This window comes from Carcharodon carcharias, chromosome 13 (genome assembly GCF_017639515.1).
Source record: "Carcharodon carcharias isolate sCarCar2 chromosome 13, sCarCar2.pri, whole genome shotgun sequence".
NCBI classification, from domain to species: domain Eukaryota; kingdom Metazoa; phylum Chordata; class Chondrichthyes; order Lamniformes; family Lamnidae; genus Carcharodon; species Carcharodon carcharias.
The window spans coordinates 83,285,380-83,299,955 of record NC_054479.1 but is presented as its reverse complement, the minus strand read 5'-3'; the positions used below and the strand labels follow the sequence as shown (position 1 = coordinate 83,299,955).

Here is a 14,576-nt window from a genome sequence, read left to right as displayed (position 1 = left end):
TGCTGGTTATTATGCTCACTACCTTGATGGTTTAATTATTAACTTCATACAAACATGCAAATTAGGAACAAGAGTAGGTCATTCATCTCCTCTAGCCTGCTCTGCCATTCAGTAAGGTCATGGCTGATCCAATTGTGGCCTCAACTCTACATTCCGCCTACTCCCAATAACCTTTGACTCCCTTGTTTGTCAAGAATCTATCTACCTCTGTCTTAAAAATATTCATTGACCCTGCCTCCACTGCTCTCCGTGGAAGACAGTTCCAAAGATTCACAATACTCTGAGAGAAAAAATTTCTTAGACCCCTTATTTTTAAACTGTGTCCCCTGGGTCTAGTCTCCCCCATAATGGGAAACATCCTCTCAACATCCACCCTGTCAAGTCCCTCAGGATCTTGCAGGTTTCAATAAGATCACCCCTTAATCTTCTAAAGCTGCCATGATTTGATGCATCTTTGTGTTGAGTTCTTTTGGATCGCTGGTATTTCTGAAGATGAAGCCACTAACCTCCGGAATGGGACTTGGCAAATGTAGGACTGACCCTGGGTTTAATTCATGGGGTTGGACAGATGGTTCTAACTCTCCTCATGGCAGATATGGAGTAGGATGGTAGTTCCAATAGAGCAGTTCCGTTTTCCACTCCCTTCCCAACTATTTCCTACTTGAAGCCTTTGGTTTGGCAATGGATGAGACTCCAGCCGGAGGCTCATGAATTAACAAAGATCAGCATGCTGGTGACTTCAGCAGGGCCCCAGGTAAATGTTTGTTGCAGGTGCTGTGCCCAGTATGGAAGATGATGTAACAGTAGAGCACCCCCTCTAATGGCAGTCTCAATGTTGTATCTATAATTGACCCCAACACTGGGCGATTATTGTGTTTTGGTGAGTGATATCCCTCCGCAGAGTGAGTGTAGCTGGTTCCTTCAATAACCTTGGGATGAGTCTGTAATTCCTTCTTCAAACTGCCATCAGTATAACTCCAGTCCCCATCAATACTAATGATCAAAGATTCCCAGGCAGCAGCAATGTGCTTCAGGGAAAGGAGCAGTCAGTTGATACAGGAGTGGATTGTTGGTATTCTGACACCTGTTTTAATCCCTTTATTCAGTTCTGCCTCTCAATGGGGTCACAACCTCTCAATCACTGCCTAATGGGCTTGTTCAATGTTCAAGTCACAACCTCCGTACTTCTCCAGAGAGCAAATCATTCCCAACATTCCTGCCACCAATATTCCCATTCAATCATGAGCGATGAAGGATCTTTCTTTGTAATCTGCTCTCAGACCTCTACTGATGTTGCTAAGCAACTGACTGTTAGCAGGTGGGGGTGGGGGTGAATGCAGTCTGGAATGATTTCTCTCCTCTGTGAATCTTTGCTCACAACCTCCCATGACCGCCTCTTACGTGCAGGGCATAAATCAGGACCCAAGCAGAGTAGAAGGGAGAGTTCACCAGCCCCCTCACTCATGGTGTGGAACAGTTACCATTGATCTACTAACCTGTTATTGCCACTTCATGAACCATCGCACTGACTGCAAGGCACCACTTTCCTCAGCTAAAATTCCCTTTGATTTTCAGTTCAGGTGATAAAGAGTTAAGTTCACCATTTTGTGGTGTCATTATTTCTTTTCCTCTGCACTTCCAAAATATAATTGTATTTATTCTAAATGGCTCGCAGCCTGCTTTGAGCAATACTTAAACAACAGGCCTTGCTACAAACATAAAATCTGATCTCTTGCATATTAGAGTGGTGAGGCTAATCCCTGTAAACCGACTAAATACCTTACAGTTTACAGGAAAAGTGTATCCACCTAATTCTAAATGTTATTAAAGGGGATAACATATTCTCCCTGCTGTCTTCCAGGGTTCCCTTATTACCATGAACACTATTCAATGGTCACAATGGACGCATTTCTACAGAGACTACTGCTTTATTCAAAGATGAGTTCTCCCGAGTATCCTGGCTAATTTCAATTCCTCAAGCAACTGACTAAAAACAAATTATCTGCTCATTATCACTTGCTAGTCATGGGATCTTGCTGTGTGCAAATTGGGTGTCACATTTCCTACAATGAAAGTACCTCATTGGTGGGAACTCAGGATGCCCCAAAGCACTCCACAGCCAGTGAAGGACCCAGTCACATACCCTGTGGTTACAATCAATGATGTACCACCAAGGTCATGGACAAACACGGCTCGATCAGCAGCATTCCCTCACAGAACAGCACAGTGTACAATGGCGCAATTGGCCAGATTGCCAGGGTGAGCTCCACATTTGGTGAACTGAAGCTGAGACTTTTGCAGGGCCAAGGAAAAGAGATGAGCAACATATAGGCTTGGACTGACAAGTGGCAAGTAACGTTCGTGCCACACAAGTGTCAGGCAATGACCATCTCCAGCTAGAGAGAATTTAACCATCTCTTCTTGACACTCAATGCCATTACCATCACTGAATCACTCATTATCAGCACCTTGGGGGTTACCTTTAACCAGAGACTGAACTTGACCAGTCATATAAATACTGTGGGTACAAGAGCAAGTCAGACATTGGGAATTCTTTGGCAAGTAACTCACCTCCTGACTCCCCAAACCCTGTCCACCATCTACAAGACACAAGTCAAGAGTGTGATGGAATATTCCTCACTTGCCTGGATGAGTGCAACTCCAGCTACACTCAAGAAGCTCAACACCATCCAGGACAAAGTAGTCCACTTGATTGGCACCCCCTCCACCAAATTAAACATTCAATCCTTCCATCACCGACGCACATTTGCAGCAGTGTGCACCATCTACAAGATGCGCTACAGCAACTCACCAAGACTCCTTCGACAGCACCTTCCAAACTCATGACTTCTACAACCTAGAAGTACATGGGCAGCAGATGCATGGGAACACCACCATCTGGAAGTTCCCCTCCAAGCCACACAACGTCCTGACTTGGGAATATATCACCATTCCTTCACTGTCACTGGGTCAAAATCCAGGAACTCCCTCCCTAACAGCACTGTGGGTGTACCTACACAACATAGTCTGCAGCAGTTCAAGAAGTTCTCATCACCACCTTCTCAAGGGCAATTAGGGATGGGCAATAAATGTGAGTCTTGCCAGCGATATCCATATCCCAAGAATGAACTAAAAAATGGGCGAGCCTATCAACAAAAAACACTCCAGATCAAGATGTAGTCCTCACTCCCTGACTACATGTATCTGGATAAGCAAGCACCACCACATCACAGCGTGACCATCGCTGCAGGCTCTCTTTTCAATGTATTGCTGATGGGTTTATTTTAAACAAGGGATAATTAAGGCAAGGGCCAAGATCTTTGGGGGTGTATAGATCTGCAATCAATTCTGATTACACAACAACTTATATTTATATAGCATTTTTAAGGTGGGAAAATTTCCCAAAGCATTTCACAGGAGTGTTATCAAACAAAATTAGGCACTGAGCCACATAGGAGACATTAGGAGAGGTGACCAAAAGCTTGGTCAAAGGAATAGGTTTTGAGGAGCGTCTTAAAGGAGTAAGTGTGGTAGAGAGGTAGAGAGGTGTAGGAAGGGAATTCCAGAGCTTGGGGCTTAGGCAACTGAAGGCACAGCCACCAAAGGTGGGGCAATTAAAATCAGGGATGTACAAGAGGCCAGATGTTTCAGAGGGTTGTGAGGCTGGAGGAGCTTAGATATAGGGAGGAGTGTGACCAAAGAGGGATTGGAAAAAAAAGTTTCCATTTTGAAATTCTAAGCATCAATGCCAGTTGTAGCTCAGTGGCAGCTTCCTTGTCTCTGAGTCACAAAGTCATTGGTTCAGCATCATCCCTAAGACTTGGTGCATGCTGAGTGAATGCTTCGTTGTCAGAGGTGCCCAGGTTAAATTGAGGCCCTGTCTGCCCTCTCAGGTCAATGTAATACATTCCATGGCACTATTTCAAACACAAACAGGGGAGTCTTCCTCAGCATTCTGGCCAATAGTGATCCCTCAACTGAAATCACCAAAACACATTAACTGTTAATTCATCACATTGCTGTTTGTGGGATCTTGCCGTGCACAAATTCACCACTGCGTTTCCTACAATACAACAGCTTACGAATACAACGCAGTTTGGGGAGGTGCTGAGATCATGGAAGGTGCTGTAGAAGATGTGAGCCTTTTGCTTTGTTTATGAATGCTGATCCAACAAGTGGGAGTACAGCAAACTACCTCGACACCACAAAGTTCTGAAGATATTTAACTGAATTTTGGATTTAATTGAAAGGCAGTGTTGAAGTCTTTCATTGTTAGTTTTGAAGAATGCTACCAGTTAGCTCTGTGTATATAATGTCTGCTTGATGTTAAACTGCTGTTGCTTGACAACTCAGGTTGCATTCATCTTGTGCCAACTCGTTTGAGTTGGTGGGGTATACAGCCTCAGCTGGCACTGCCTGAAGCACTGAGGGTGTGCGCCATTATTATATTCAGGCTGCCTGATTTGGTGATTTAGGTGAACCTTAATGATCTTGCTGTACTGCTTGAAGATAAGTAGGGAGTTCTTCCAGGATCCTGGCCAACTTTTCTCCCTTCAGTCAACAGCCCCACCACTGGACTAAATGATCAATTGTATTATCACTGTGTGTGGAATCTTCAATGATTTCCACATGTTGTCTGTTAAGCACTTTGAGACTATTTTTTGAGAGGCAGGAGATCCAGGGTAAGGGAAACTCTTTGCCTTTTCTTTTCAGTGTTAGTTGCTTTTTTTGTGGAAAAGCTAATCAGGCAGTTCCTGTGTCCATCACTTCCTAACCTCCATGTGGATAGGAGCTCCTGTTCCCTGAGCCCTTTACTCTACACATCAAACAGACAGTGACCTCTTTGTCACCCAGTATAAAGTGAAACTCTGGTTGCAGGGATCTCTCCCTCACCCTCAGCTTTCCAGTTCTCAGGAAGGTGTGGGCATTTCACTCATCCTGGGACATTTCCTATTGGCTGAGATATGAACCAATGATGTGCTGCAATAGGTGGTTCGAAGTAACACAGGTGTTGACCCGGTGGCCATTAGAAGAGGTGGGAGTGGGGATGGGGATGAGGTGGGGGTGAGATGGGCCTGGGGCTGAGGTGGGGGTGGGGATTGGGCTGAGGTGGGGGTGAGGTGGGGATGGGGGTGGGGGTGAAGTGGGGATGGGGGTGGGGCTGAAGCAGGATTTTCAGAAAAGAATCAATTGACAAATGAACAAAAGGCCCAATGACTGAAATGCGAGGCTTGAATTATTATTTTCTGCAAGCTGGAGTTTTTTTTTCAACTGAAAAGCTTCAGGGAATAAGTTGCAGTGAAATAGGCCTGGTTTTTCTCAGTACGGGTAGTTAGTTACATATACATACAGCAGGGCCTGATTACCATGTGGAAGGATCATTCCTACTATAATCTGTGCTGACATTCCCAGTGCTGTGCTGAGGGAGGGCTGCACTGCTGGAAGTGCTGTCTTTCACAGGAGGTATTAAACTGAGGCTGATAGGATGTTGGTACTATCAGGACCATGCGCAGATGAATACTAGCCAACATTTCTCCCTCATCGAACACCACCAGGCTGGTTAGCAGGTCACTCATTTCCCTGTCTGTGGGTCTTTTCTGTGTGTAAAGTGGATGCTCCCAGTGCTGATATTATAACAATTAGTTTACGAGGTTGATGCCAGAACTGAGAGGTTACAGATTTCAGAAAAGAGTGGCTAGGCTGGGGCTCTTTCCTCCAGAAAAGAGAATCTGAGGGGGCTGGCCTGATTGAGATCTTTAGAAGTGTGAAATGCAGACATACATATACAAATTAGGAGCAGGAGTAGGTCTTTCAACCCCTCGAGCCTGCTCTGCCACTCAATAAGATCAAAGCTGATCTGAGTGTGGCCTCAACTCCACATTCCACCTATCCCCGATAACCTCTGACATCCTTGTTAGTCAAGAATCTATCTACCTCTGCCTTAAAAATCTTGACCCTGCCTCCACCGCTGTCTGGGGAAGGGAGTTCCAAAGACTCATGACTTTCAGAGAAAAAGTTTCTCCTCATCTCCGTCTTAAATGGGAGATCCCTTATTTTCCAACTGTGTCCCCTAGTTCTAGCCACCTCCCCCCCACCCCCCCACAAGGGGAAACTTCCTCTCAGCATCCAAAATAGAGATATGAGCTAGAGAAATCTTCTCATAGAGAAGACACTTCCACTAGTCGGGGGAGACCAGAACTAGAATAAATATCAAATAGTCACTAATAAATGCAAGAAGTAATTCAGATGAAATCTCTTTCCCCAGGCAGTGGTGAGAAACCTACTACCGTGTGGAGTGATTGATGTGAATAGCATTGATCCATTTAAGGGGCAGTTGGATAAGGATATGAGGCAGAAAGGAACAGAAGGATATGTTGACCTGGTTAGGGGGTGTTGATCAAGTTAGAGGAAGTCATGTGGAATATAAACATCAGTGTGAATGGACTGAATGGGCTGTTTCTGTTCTGTAAATATTTTGTGATTCTACGTCAAAGTAACTCATTTGTTGTAAAGTACTTTAAAATGTCTTGAGAACATGAAACACGTTGTATAAAATGTAAATTATTTCTTTAAACCTGCAGCAGGATAATGAATGAAGGGATTTAGTGCGGTTCTGTGAATGGGACGGAAATGGTGCGTATTGCTTCCATGACAACACCTCTCCTCGTGCCAGGCTATTTCCTGGTGTGTACAGACTCTCTGCAGAGTAATGGTGAGCATACATACCACAGTCAGAAACCTGCCCCTCACTGCTCTGAAACCATCAGCCGGCTCACACTGCTCAGCATGGCCATTACAGAAGCAGCTCCCCATCGCAATGAAGTCATAGATTCCATAGTACGCAAATCGCTGGGGTTTGAGGCTGGTGGCTTGGGCCGGGCAGGGGCACGGCTGACGTTTAAGCAGGCAGACACGGATGTTGGTAACTTTCAACAGCTCCTGAGCTTGAATACTGTACGGGTCTTCTACAGAATGCGGAGGGGAGAGAACACGGAATATAACCTGTTTAGAGAGGAGAAACACAGGAATAAATTAGACAATGGGGACTGAAATCCACTTTTTAGCAGATTACAAACAGACGAGGGTCACTGGTTGCACTTCAAGGTTGAGGCAGCTTGGGTGGGGGTGGGGGCAAGGGCCTCCCTGTGGTTGACGCGACTTGGAGAGGGGACAAGGGCTGCCCTGTGGTTGAAGGTAGTGTATAAGCATGTGCAGAGTTGGGGGAGGAAAGTGGCCATGCATCAGGGAAACCTTGTATAAAGTGACCATTCCTCCACAGCTGAGACAGCTCAGATGCAGCCACATTGACATGCATGAAGTCGGGCCTCTAGCTTATCTGCCTTCTCATGAACGCAGAGGCCTGAAAGTGCCACCAAGTGCTCTAGAGCTTTACACCCCTTGGGCACAGACTGCAAAACTAATGAGCATTTTAGTGGACTGCAAATCAGTTGGATGACTAGGCACGTTGTACAATCTCTTCACTAAAGCTGGCCATAGAGCAGTCAGTGCTGGAGTCGCTCACAGCCCCTTGCAATGTCATCATCACGGTTTGGACCAGTCCACCCCATGGTTCAAACCAACAGTGCAGTATTGCAGTGCGGGTTAGGAGAATGCCTGTGCCTGAGCTGAGAGCACAGCATGTAATCCAATGGGCAAAGCTGCTGCCAATCAGTCAGGTGGAGTGGGACGGAGGTGGGTGGGGTCTCAGACAGCCGTGCAGCACACTACACACTGGCCATCCAAGTGATGGCCAGCACTCTCCAGGATGTGTTAAGGGGCCTTCAGGCTTAACCAGGAGAGGTTCTTAGAACAGCCAAGCTAACCCACATGTCTCTCTCTTTCATCCTGCAGGAGGGGTACATCAGGAGCATGGAGCCTGGTGAATTATTTGTATGCCTGATGGCTTACAGAGAGCGAAGACAACAAAGAAAAGAGTGATGGAGGTGCCTGGCTGCACAGAGGGAGGAGCAGCGCCCTTTGGAAGAAGGGGCGGCTGGGGCTCCCGCACATGTTACTGAAGAGTCACAGCGAGGCGTCGCTGATTGGTGCCTCGTGACACCCAGGGTCTATAGACACCGCCTTTCATTCCTGCAGACGACTGAGAACCAGAGTCACCAAAGACTGTGCATGTTCAGGGAACCAGTCGGTCACATCTGCCACCTGCTGCAGGATTTGGCACCACAGGGACAGGAAGGGCATCCACTGCTTGTGGTCACGAAAGTGACTGTGGCGCTCAATTTTTACACCAGTGGCTCCTTGTAGGGATCTCACAATCTGCCACCCACAACTGCAACCATGAGGTCACGGATGCCATTTTCGCAAGGGCACACAACTTTATGTATTTCTCCCGGGACCAAGACAGCCAGGATGCAAGAGCGATTGGATTTTCCCAGATCTCGGGTTTCCCACAGGTGCAGCGTACAATCAACAGCGCTCATGTGGCGCTCAGATCTCTGTTGCAACAAGTGGTCAACTATGTTAACAGCAAGGTGTTCCACTTGCTGAATGTGCAGCTGGTGTGCAACCACCAGAAACACATCCTGCGGGTCTGCATACAGTTTCCAGGGAGTGTCCATGTCTCCTACATTCTCAGTCGGTCACTGACGTCTTCCAGGGTCCACAGAGGCTGCAGGGTTGGCCCCTTGGAGTCAAGGGCTACCCACAGAGGACATGGCTGATGACACCCGTGGATGACAACCTGGTGGGGCAAACCATTGGGATGCTGAAGATGAGGTTCCGGTGCCTGGACCGGTCTGGTGGAGCCCTGCAACACAGTCTGCAGAGGGTTTCACACATCATCATCATCTGCTGTGCCCTTTACAACCTGGCACTGCAATGGGGAGAGGAGCTGGCTGAGGAGGAGATAGAGGAGCTGGAGGTCTCCCTTGATGAGGACCATGTAGATGGGGATGAGAGTGAGGAGGTCCTTGAAGGCAATGATGACAGTGATGAGGCCCTCACACTGGCTAGACAAGACAGGCGTGCTTGGGAGGCTCTCATAGCTACCAGATTTGTGGATGATGTCATGCAGTGAGGAGACACCATATTCACATAGCCTTAGAATGTCTGACTCCTGTCTGGCTGGGGACAGCTCGCTTGCGTTCTGTGATCAGGGTCATATCATGGAGACACAGCCATGAAACTTCAAATGCATCTGATCCTTTGTCCACCTACAGCACCTGACCCCTTCAGGAGCACAGCATCTCTGGTCACAGATGCTGAAGAGATGGAGGCCAGTCCCACCTTAAAGGTGCAGAGAGCACACAGAGAGAATGAGAGAACTCTGTGACGCCTGCCCACGACATTCTGGTAGCAATGACCAGCACCGTCGAGATGCAAGCATTAGTGATGTGTCCAGGGAGTGTGAGGCCAAATCATCACTTTGGTCTGAAGGCTGCACAGGGCACAGGGAAGAGGCCCTGGACTGAGGCACCTGTTTTTATTTTGTGCAGAAACCAAGGTTTCACATCTGAGTGACACGGACACTGCTCATCAGAACAAGGAGCCATAGGCAGGGAGACATTTTTGGGAGTTTATTTACAATAGTGAACATTAAGTACAAGCGATTAACAGCTGTGCCCAGGTTGTGCAAATAGCCAAGTGGTTATGGTACTGGGTTTGTAACCCCAAGATCAAGAGTTCAAATCTCACAATGGCAAACTATGAAACAATGTAACTTCATCTAAAACGAGAGTTACATGTTCTTAACCCTCCTTATGAACCTGCTCCTGGGCCTGGCCAAGTTGGCCATTAACAGGTCCAGGCAGCGGGTGATCGACGGGGGAGTCCCGCTTGATTGTTTGTCCCTCTTCCGCGGCTACGTTCGCAGCCGGATGTCCCTGGAGAGGGAGCATGCGGTGTCTGCTGGCACTCTCGAGGCCTTCCGTGTCCGGTGGGCACCGCGGGGACTGGGGTGTTTTATTGACCCCTTTTATCACATTTTGGTTTAAAGTTTGTAAGTTTCCTTTAAACTTTGCTCTTGGTTTTACAGCTGACCTGAATTAGGGGCTGTGCCTGATTTATCCCAATTTTGTTAATTTGGCTTAATTGTTTTAACTCAATAAGAGTTACATGTTCTTAACCCTCCTCGTGAACCTGCTCCTGGGCCTGGCCAAGTTGGCCATTAACAGGTCCAGGCAGCGGGCGATTGACGGGGGAGTCCCGCTTGATTGTTCGTCCCTCCTCCGCGGCTACGTTCACGGCCGGGTGTCCCTGGAGAGGGAGCACGTGGTGTCTGCTGGCACTCTTGAGGCCTTCCATGCTCGGTGGGCACCGCGGGGACTGGGGTATTTTAGTGACCCCCTTAATCACATTTTGGTTTAAAGTTTGTAAGTTTCCTTTTAACTTTGTCCTTAGTTTTACAGCTGACCTGAATTAGGGGCTGTGCTTGATTTGTCTTTCATTTTGTTAATTTAGTTTAATTGTTTTAACTCTAAAAGAGTTACATGTTCTTAACCCTTCTGGTGAACCTCCTCCTGGGCCTGGCCAAGTTGGCCATTAACAGGTCCTGGCAGCAGGCGATCGAGGGGGTCGTTCAACCTAACTGTCTACCCCTCTTTCACACCTATGTTCACAGCCGGGTGTCCCTGGAGAGGGAGCATGCGGTGTCTGCCAGCACCGTTGAGGCCTTCCGTGCTCGGTGGGCACTGTGGAGACTGGGGTGTTTTATAGATGCTTTTGATCACATTTTAGTTTGATGTTTGTAAGTTTCCTTTGAATTTTGTCTTTTGTTTTTGCAGTTTCTCTTTAAGGGACTTCCTTTTACTTTGTCCCTGATTTTGTTAATTTAGCTCAAAACAGTTACATCTTCTTAACCCTCCTCATGAACCTGCTCCTGGGCCTGGCCAAGTTGGCAATTAACAGGTCCAGGCAACGGGCGATCGAGGGGATTGTCTGGTCCAACTGTCTGCCTGTCTTCTGCGGTTATGTTCGCGGCCGGTTGTCCCTGGAGAGAGAACACGCGGTATCCGCTGGCACTGTCGAGGCCTTCCATGCTCGGTGGGCACTACAGTGTTTTATCAACCCCCTTAATCACATTTTGTTTTAATGTTTGTAAGTTTCCTTTAAATTTTGTTTTTTGTTTTTGCAGTTTCCTTTTAAGGGGCTGTTTTTTAATTTGTCCCTAATTTTGTTAATTTAGTTCATTTGTTTTGACTCAAAGAGACTTACATCTTCTTAACCTTCCCAACCCTGCCAATATGCCTTGTTGCTCCCTGAACATCCACAGTGGAGGTAGAGGCAGCCTGCTGACTGCTACAGCCTGTCTGTGATGACCTTGATGGGCATCCTGTGGAAGGCCGAAACGTGGAGGGCCCTGGTCTGCTTTTGTTGTCCTGCTGTGTGGGAGTGGCACCTACCTCGACCTGTGGAGCTGGAGCTGTCGGTTCACAGGAAGAGGGGATCTGGATAGGCTGGACACTCCTGGAGTCACCTGGATGGATGGCTTCGGGGTCTGCCCCTGCTGATCCTCCCCACTATGGGTGCCCAAGGGCCTCTGGCTGACTCTTTGAGAAGGGGTAGCTGGAGTGAGATCAAGCTGCCCCTCACCCCTCTCCCGTACACACTATTGGAGCCCAACTATGGCATCAGCGATGGAGTTCAGCCCACAAAGTACAGGAGCGACGTCCTGGATCAAGGTCTCCAAGGCTGCTGCCATCATATCAGTGTGGACCTTGGTGCATCGGCATGCCCACGCTAGCACCTCAGACTGAAGATGGACAGACTCCTCTATCTAAGGATAGCCTTCCAATCTAAGGAGTGCAGCAACTTCCCTTCCTGATCTTCCCGAGCTTGCCTTTGTGGCTCCAGCAACTGCAGTGCGACCGAGTCCAGATGCTCTTCATCTGACTTGGACTCAGCAGACTTCTGGCCTCCAGCAGTCCTCCGAGTGCCGGACACCTGGGAAGTCCCTGCCACCGCCTGATGTGGATCAGAAAGTGCAATGTGCTCACCAGATTGTGATCCTGAGGCTATTCTAAAGCTAGGTCCCACCAAGGTGTGTGTCTCTGTGCTGATGGAGGGAGTGGGTGAGCGCTGTGACGTGACTTCAGGGAGGGTGCCTCCAGATTCCACTTCAGTTGTTTCTTTGGGGCTTGGTTGGAGGCCCTGGATCATGGGCTCCTTTGGCTGTTTCCCAGATATGCCTGCAGAAGCAAGGAGAGGTAATTAGTGCATTGCAGGGGACTGCAGAACAGGGGCACTCACTCACAGCATGGTTGTCTGATGGATGTTGCACTGCTGGATCCTCACTTGGTAGAGCAGCACTGATTTTACTGTCAGCACAGGACCGGTCCAGATCCTCAACGGCCAGCTGGATGGCTCTGTTTTCAAATTCCGTGAGGACCTTGATTTCAGGCATTCTTCTAATATCTGCGACCTCTCCCTCTTATTGTGTGCCAGCTTGTCCTGCATGAATAGAGATAGAGACAATGTAAGCAGGACGCCTGCCAGGCCAGATGATAAGTATGCCTGGCATGTGTGGGTGGTGAGTGGTCCCATGGACGGGATGAGGACAATGACGATGTATGTGAGGGAGTGAATGGTGATGTCCCTTGGACCCACAGTGAGTGAGGGACCTGTGGATGTGTGATGGGTTTGTGAGTGTGTGAGTTGAGAGTGATGAGAAGAGTGATTTACGCTGGCAGAACAGAGGACACCGTTCATCCTCCTGCGATACTGGCTGGCTGACCTCTTTTGCAGGGTGTTGGCACTGACCACCACTGCCACCACCTCCCATGCTGGAATGGTGATGCCGCTGCCCCTCCTGCGGACAGAGCAGGGGTAGAGGACATCATGGAGGGCCTCCACTGCATCCAAAAGATGCTCAAGGGATGCGTCACTAAACCAGGGGTCTGCAGTCTTTTTGCCTTTCGAGGCCATCCTGTCTCCTGTGCAGCAGTCCTGGGTTGGAAACACTGAGAGGTGCGCATGCAGCTGCACTTTAAATATGGTGCCCGGCGTGAAGAAGCGGTGAGATGAAGGCGGGCAGACGAATGAGAGCCCTCCCGCCATTGAAACAACATGTTTCCCGCGAATGCATAATTAATGCGATGGGTTTCGGTCAATACAGCGTGAGAAGCCGCCATTGTGGCTAGTGGGTAAAACATCATTTTCCCCATCCAGTACCGCACTTAGTGCAAATCTGGGATGATTCCACCGCAGATTTTCACTCTGAAATTTATTTATGGGAAATCAAATTCTTAAACTATCATGGTGGGACCTGAACTCATGTTCTTCCATTTTTAATTGTTCATGGGATGTGGGTGTCACTGGCTGGGCCAGCAGTTGTTGCCCATCCCTAATTGCCCTTGAGAAGGTGCTGGTGATCTGCTTGCGTTACTAGTCATTAACGTCACCACTAACTGACCACTTCCACTCCCCTTCAATCCCACATTTGAGCTTTGAACTCATAACCTATCCAAGGGCATTCGCTTCCCTTTCTGCAGTACCATTCACCTAGCCCTGACCCCACAGCCAGCAGCTGTTTTGGTGTTTACTTCCCAATCCAACTTCTCCAGTGCCATTCACTGGTCCTGAGGCCTACCCTACATAATCTAAACTCCACTGCCCATACTCTGTCCCAATCTCCTCGCATCCGATCCTTTTTGATTCTCTCTAGTTCTTTGCCCCCCACGTAAAAAAAATCTTATCCTGACTTACAAATTCCCCTTTGTCTCACCTCAATCCCATCTATAAACTCCCCTTTTTCATATCCTGTTCCCCTCTGAATCTGTAAATTCCTTACCTTCCCACCACACCCTGCTACACTGGTACAGCCTTATTTTTCCCATCAATTCACAGAGCAGCAAATTCGAACATTTTGAAGTAAAATGAAAGTCAGGCAATAAATATTTTACTATCATTTATCTAAAGGTAATAATTACTGGCAGTCAGCTCCAAGTGTATGTCAGATAAGGGATAGTCATATGTAATGCAAATGGTCTGTTGTATTTCCCTGCTAGCAGTGGACAATCCGCTCGTGATACTGAGTCACACAGAGCAGGAGAACTCATGTCAGGACTGTAATAGAATACTGTAGATTGCAGCGTATAAGGCTACCCAGTGTATAGGCCGACCCCTGCTATTGGAGCGATTTTTGGAGGTTTCAGGTCGACTTATATGCTGACATCTATGGTACTCCCCACTTATCTGGATGAGTGAAGCTGCAACAACACTCAAGGAGCTCGACACCATCCAGGAAAAAGCAATCTGCTTAACTGTTGGCCCATCCAGTAGCCTAAACTTTTGTCAGTGTACGGTGATGGCAGCGTGTATTGTCTACATGGTGGGATTGAACTCAGAACTTGCTAAGACTTCTTTCAAACTTGAGACCGCTACCACCTAGAAGGACAAGGGTTTAGCTATATGGGGACACCAGCACCTGGAAGTTCCTCTCCAAACCACTCTCCATCCTGATTTGGAAATATATCGCCATTCCTTCACTGTCACTGGGTCAAAATCCTAGAAATCCCTCTTGAACAGACACAGATTTAAGATTTTGGGCAAGAGATGCTGGGCGGAATGTGAAGAAGAGCTTTTATACACAGTGAGTGGTAATGACCTGGAACTCGCGGCCT

The 14,576-nt window shown here is 47.9% G+C and overlaps 1 protein-coding gene across 3 annotated transcripts in view; it reads right to left on the bottom strand.

The window, feature by feature from the left end:
• ntn4 (netrin 4) overlaps positions 1–14,576 on the bottom strand; it is an 81,250-nt gene that overhangs the window by 43,552 nt on the left and 23,122 nt on the right. For all 3 annotated transcript variants that reach the window (XM_041202029.1, XM_041202030.1, XM_041202031.1), the window contains exon 3: positions 6,727–7,002. In XM_041202029.1, coding sequence (XP_041057963.1) covers positions 6,727–7,002 — 276 coding nt within the window. The remainder of the gene's footprint in view (positions 1–6,726; positions 7,003–14,576) is intronic.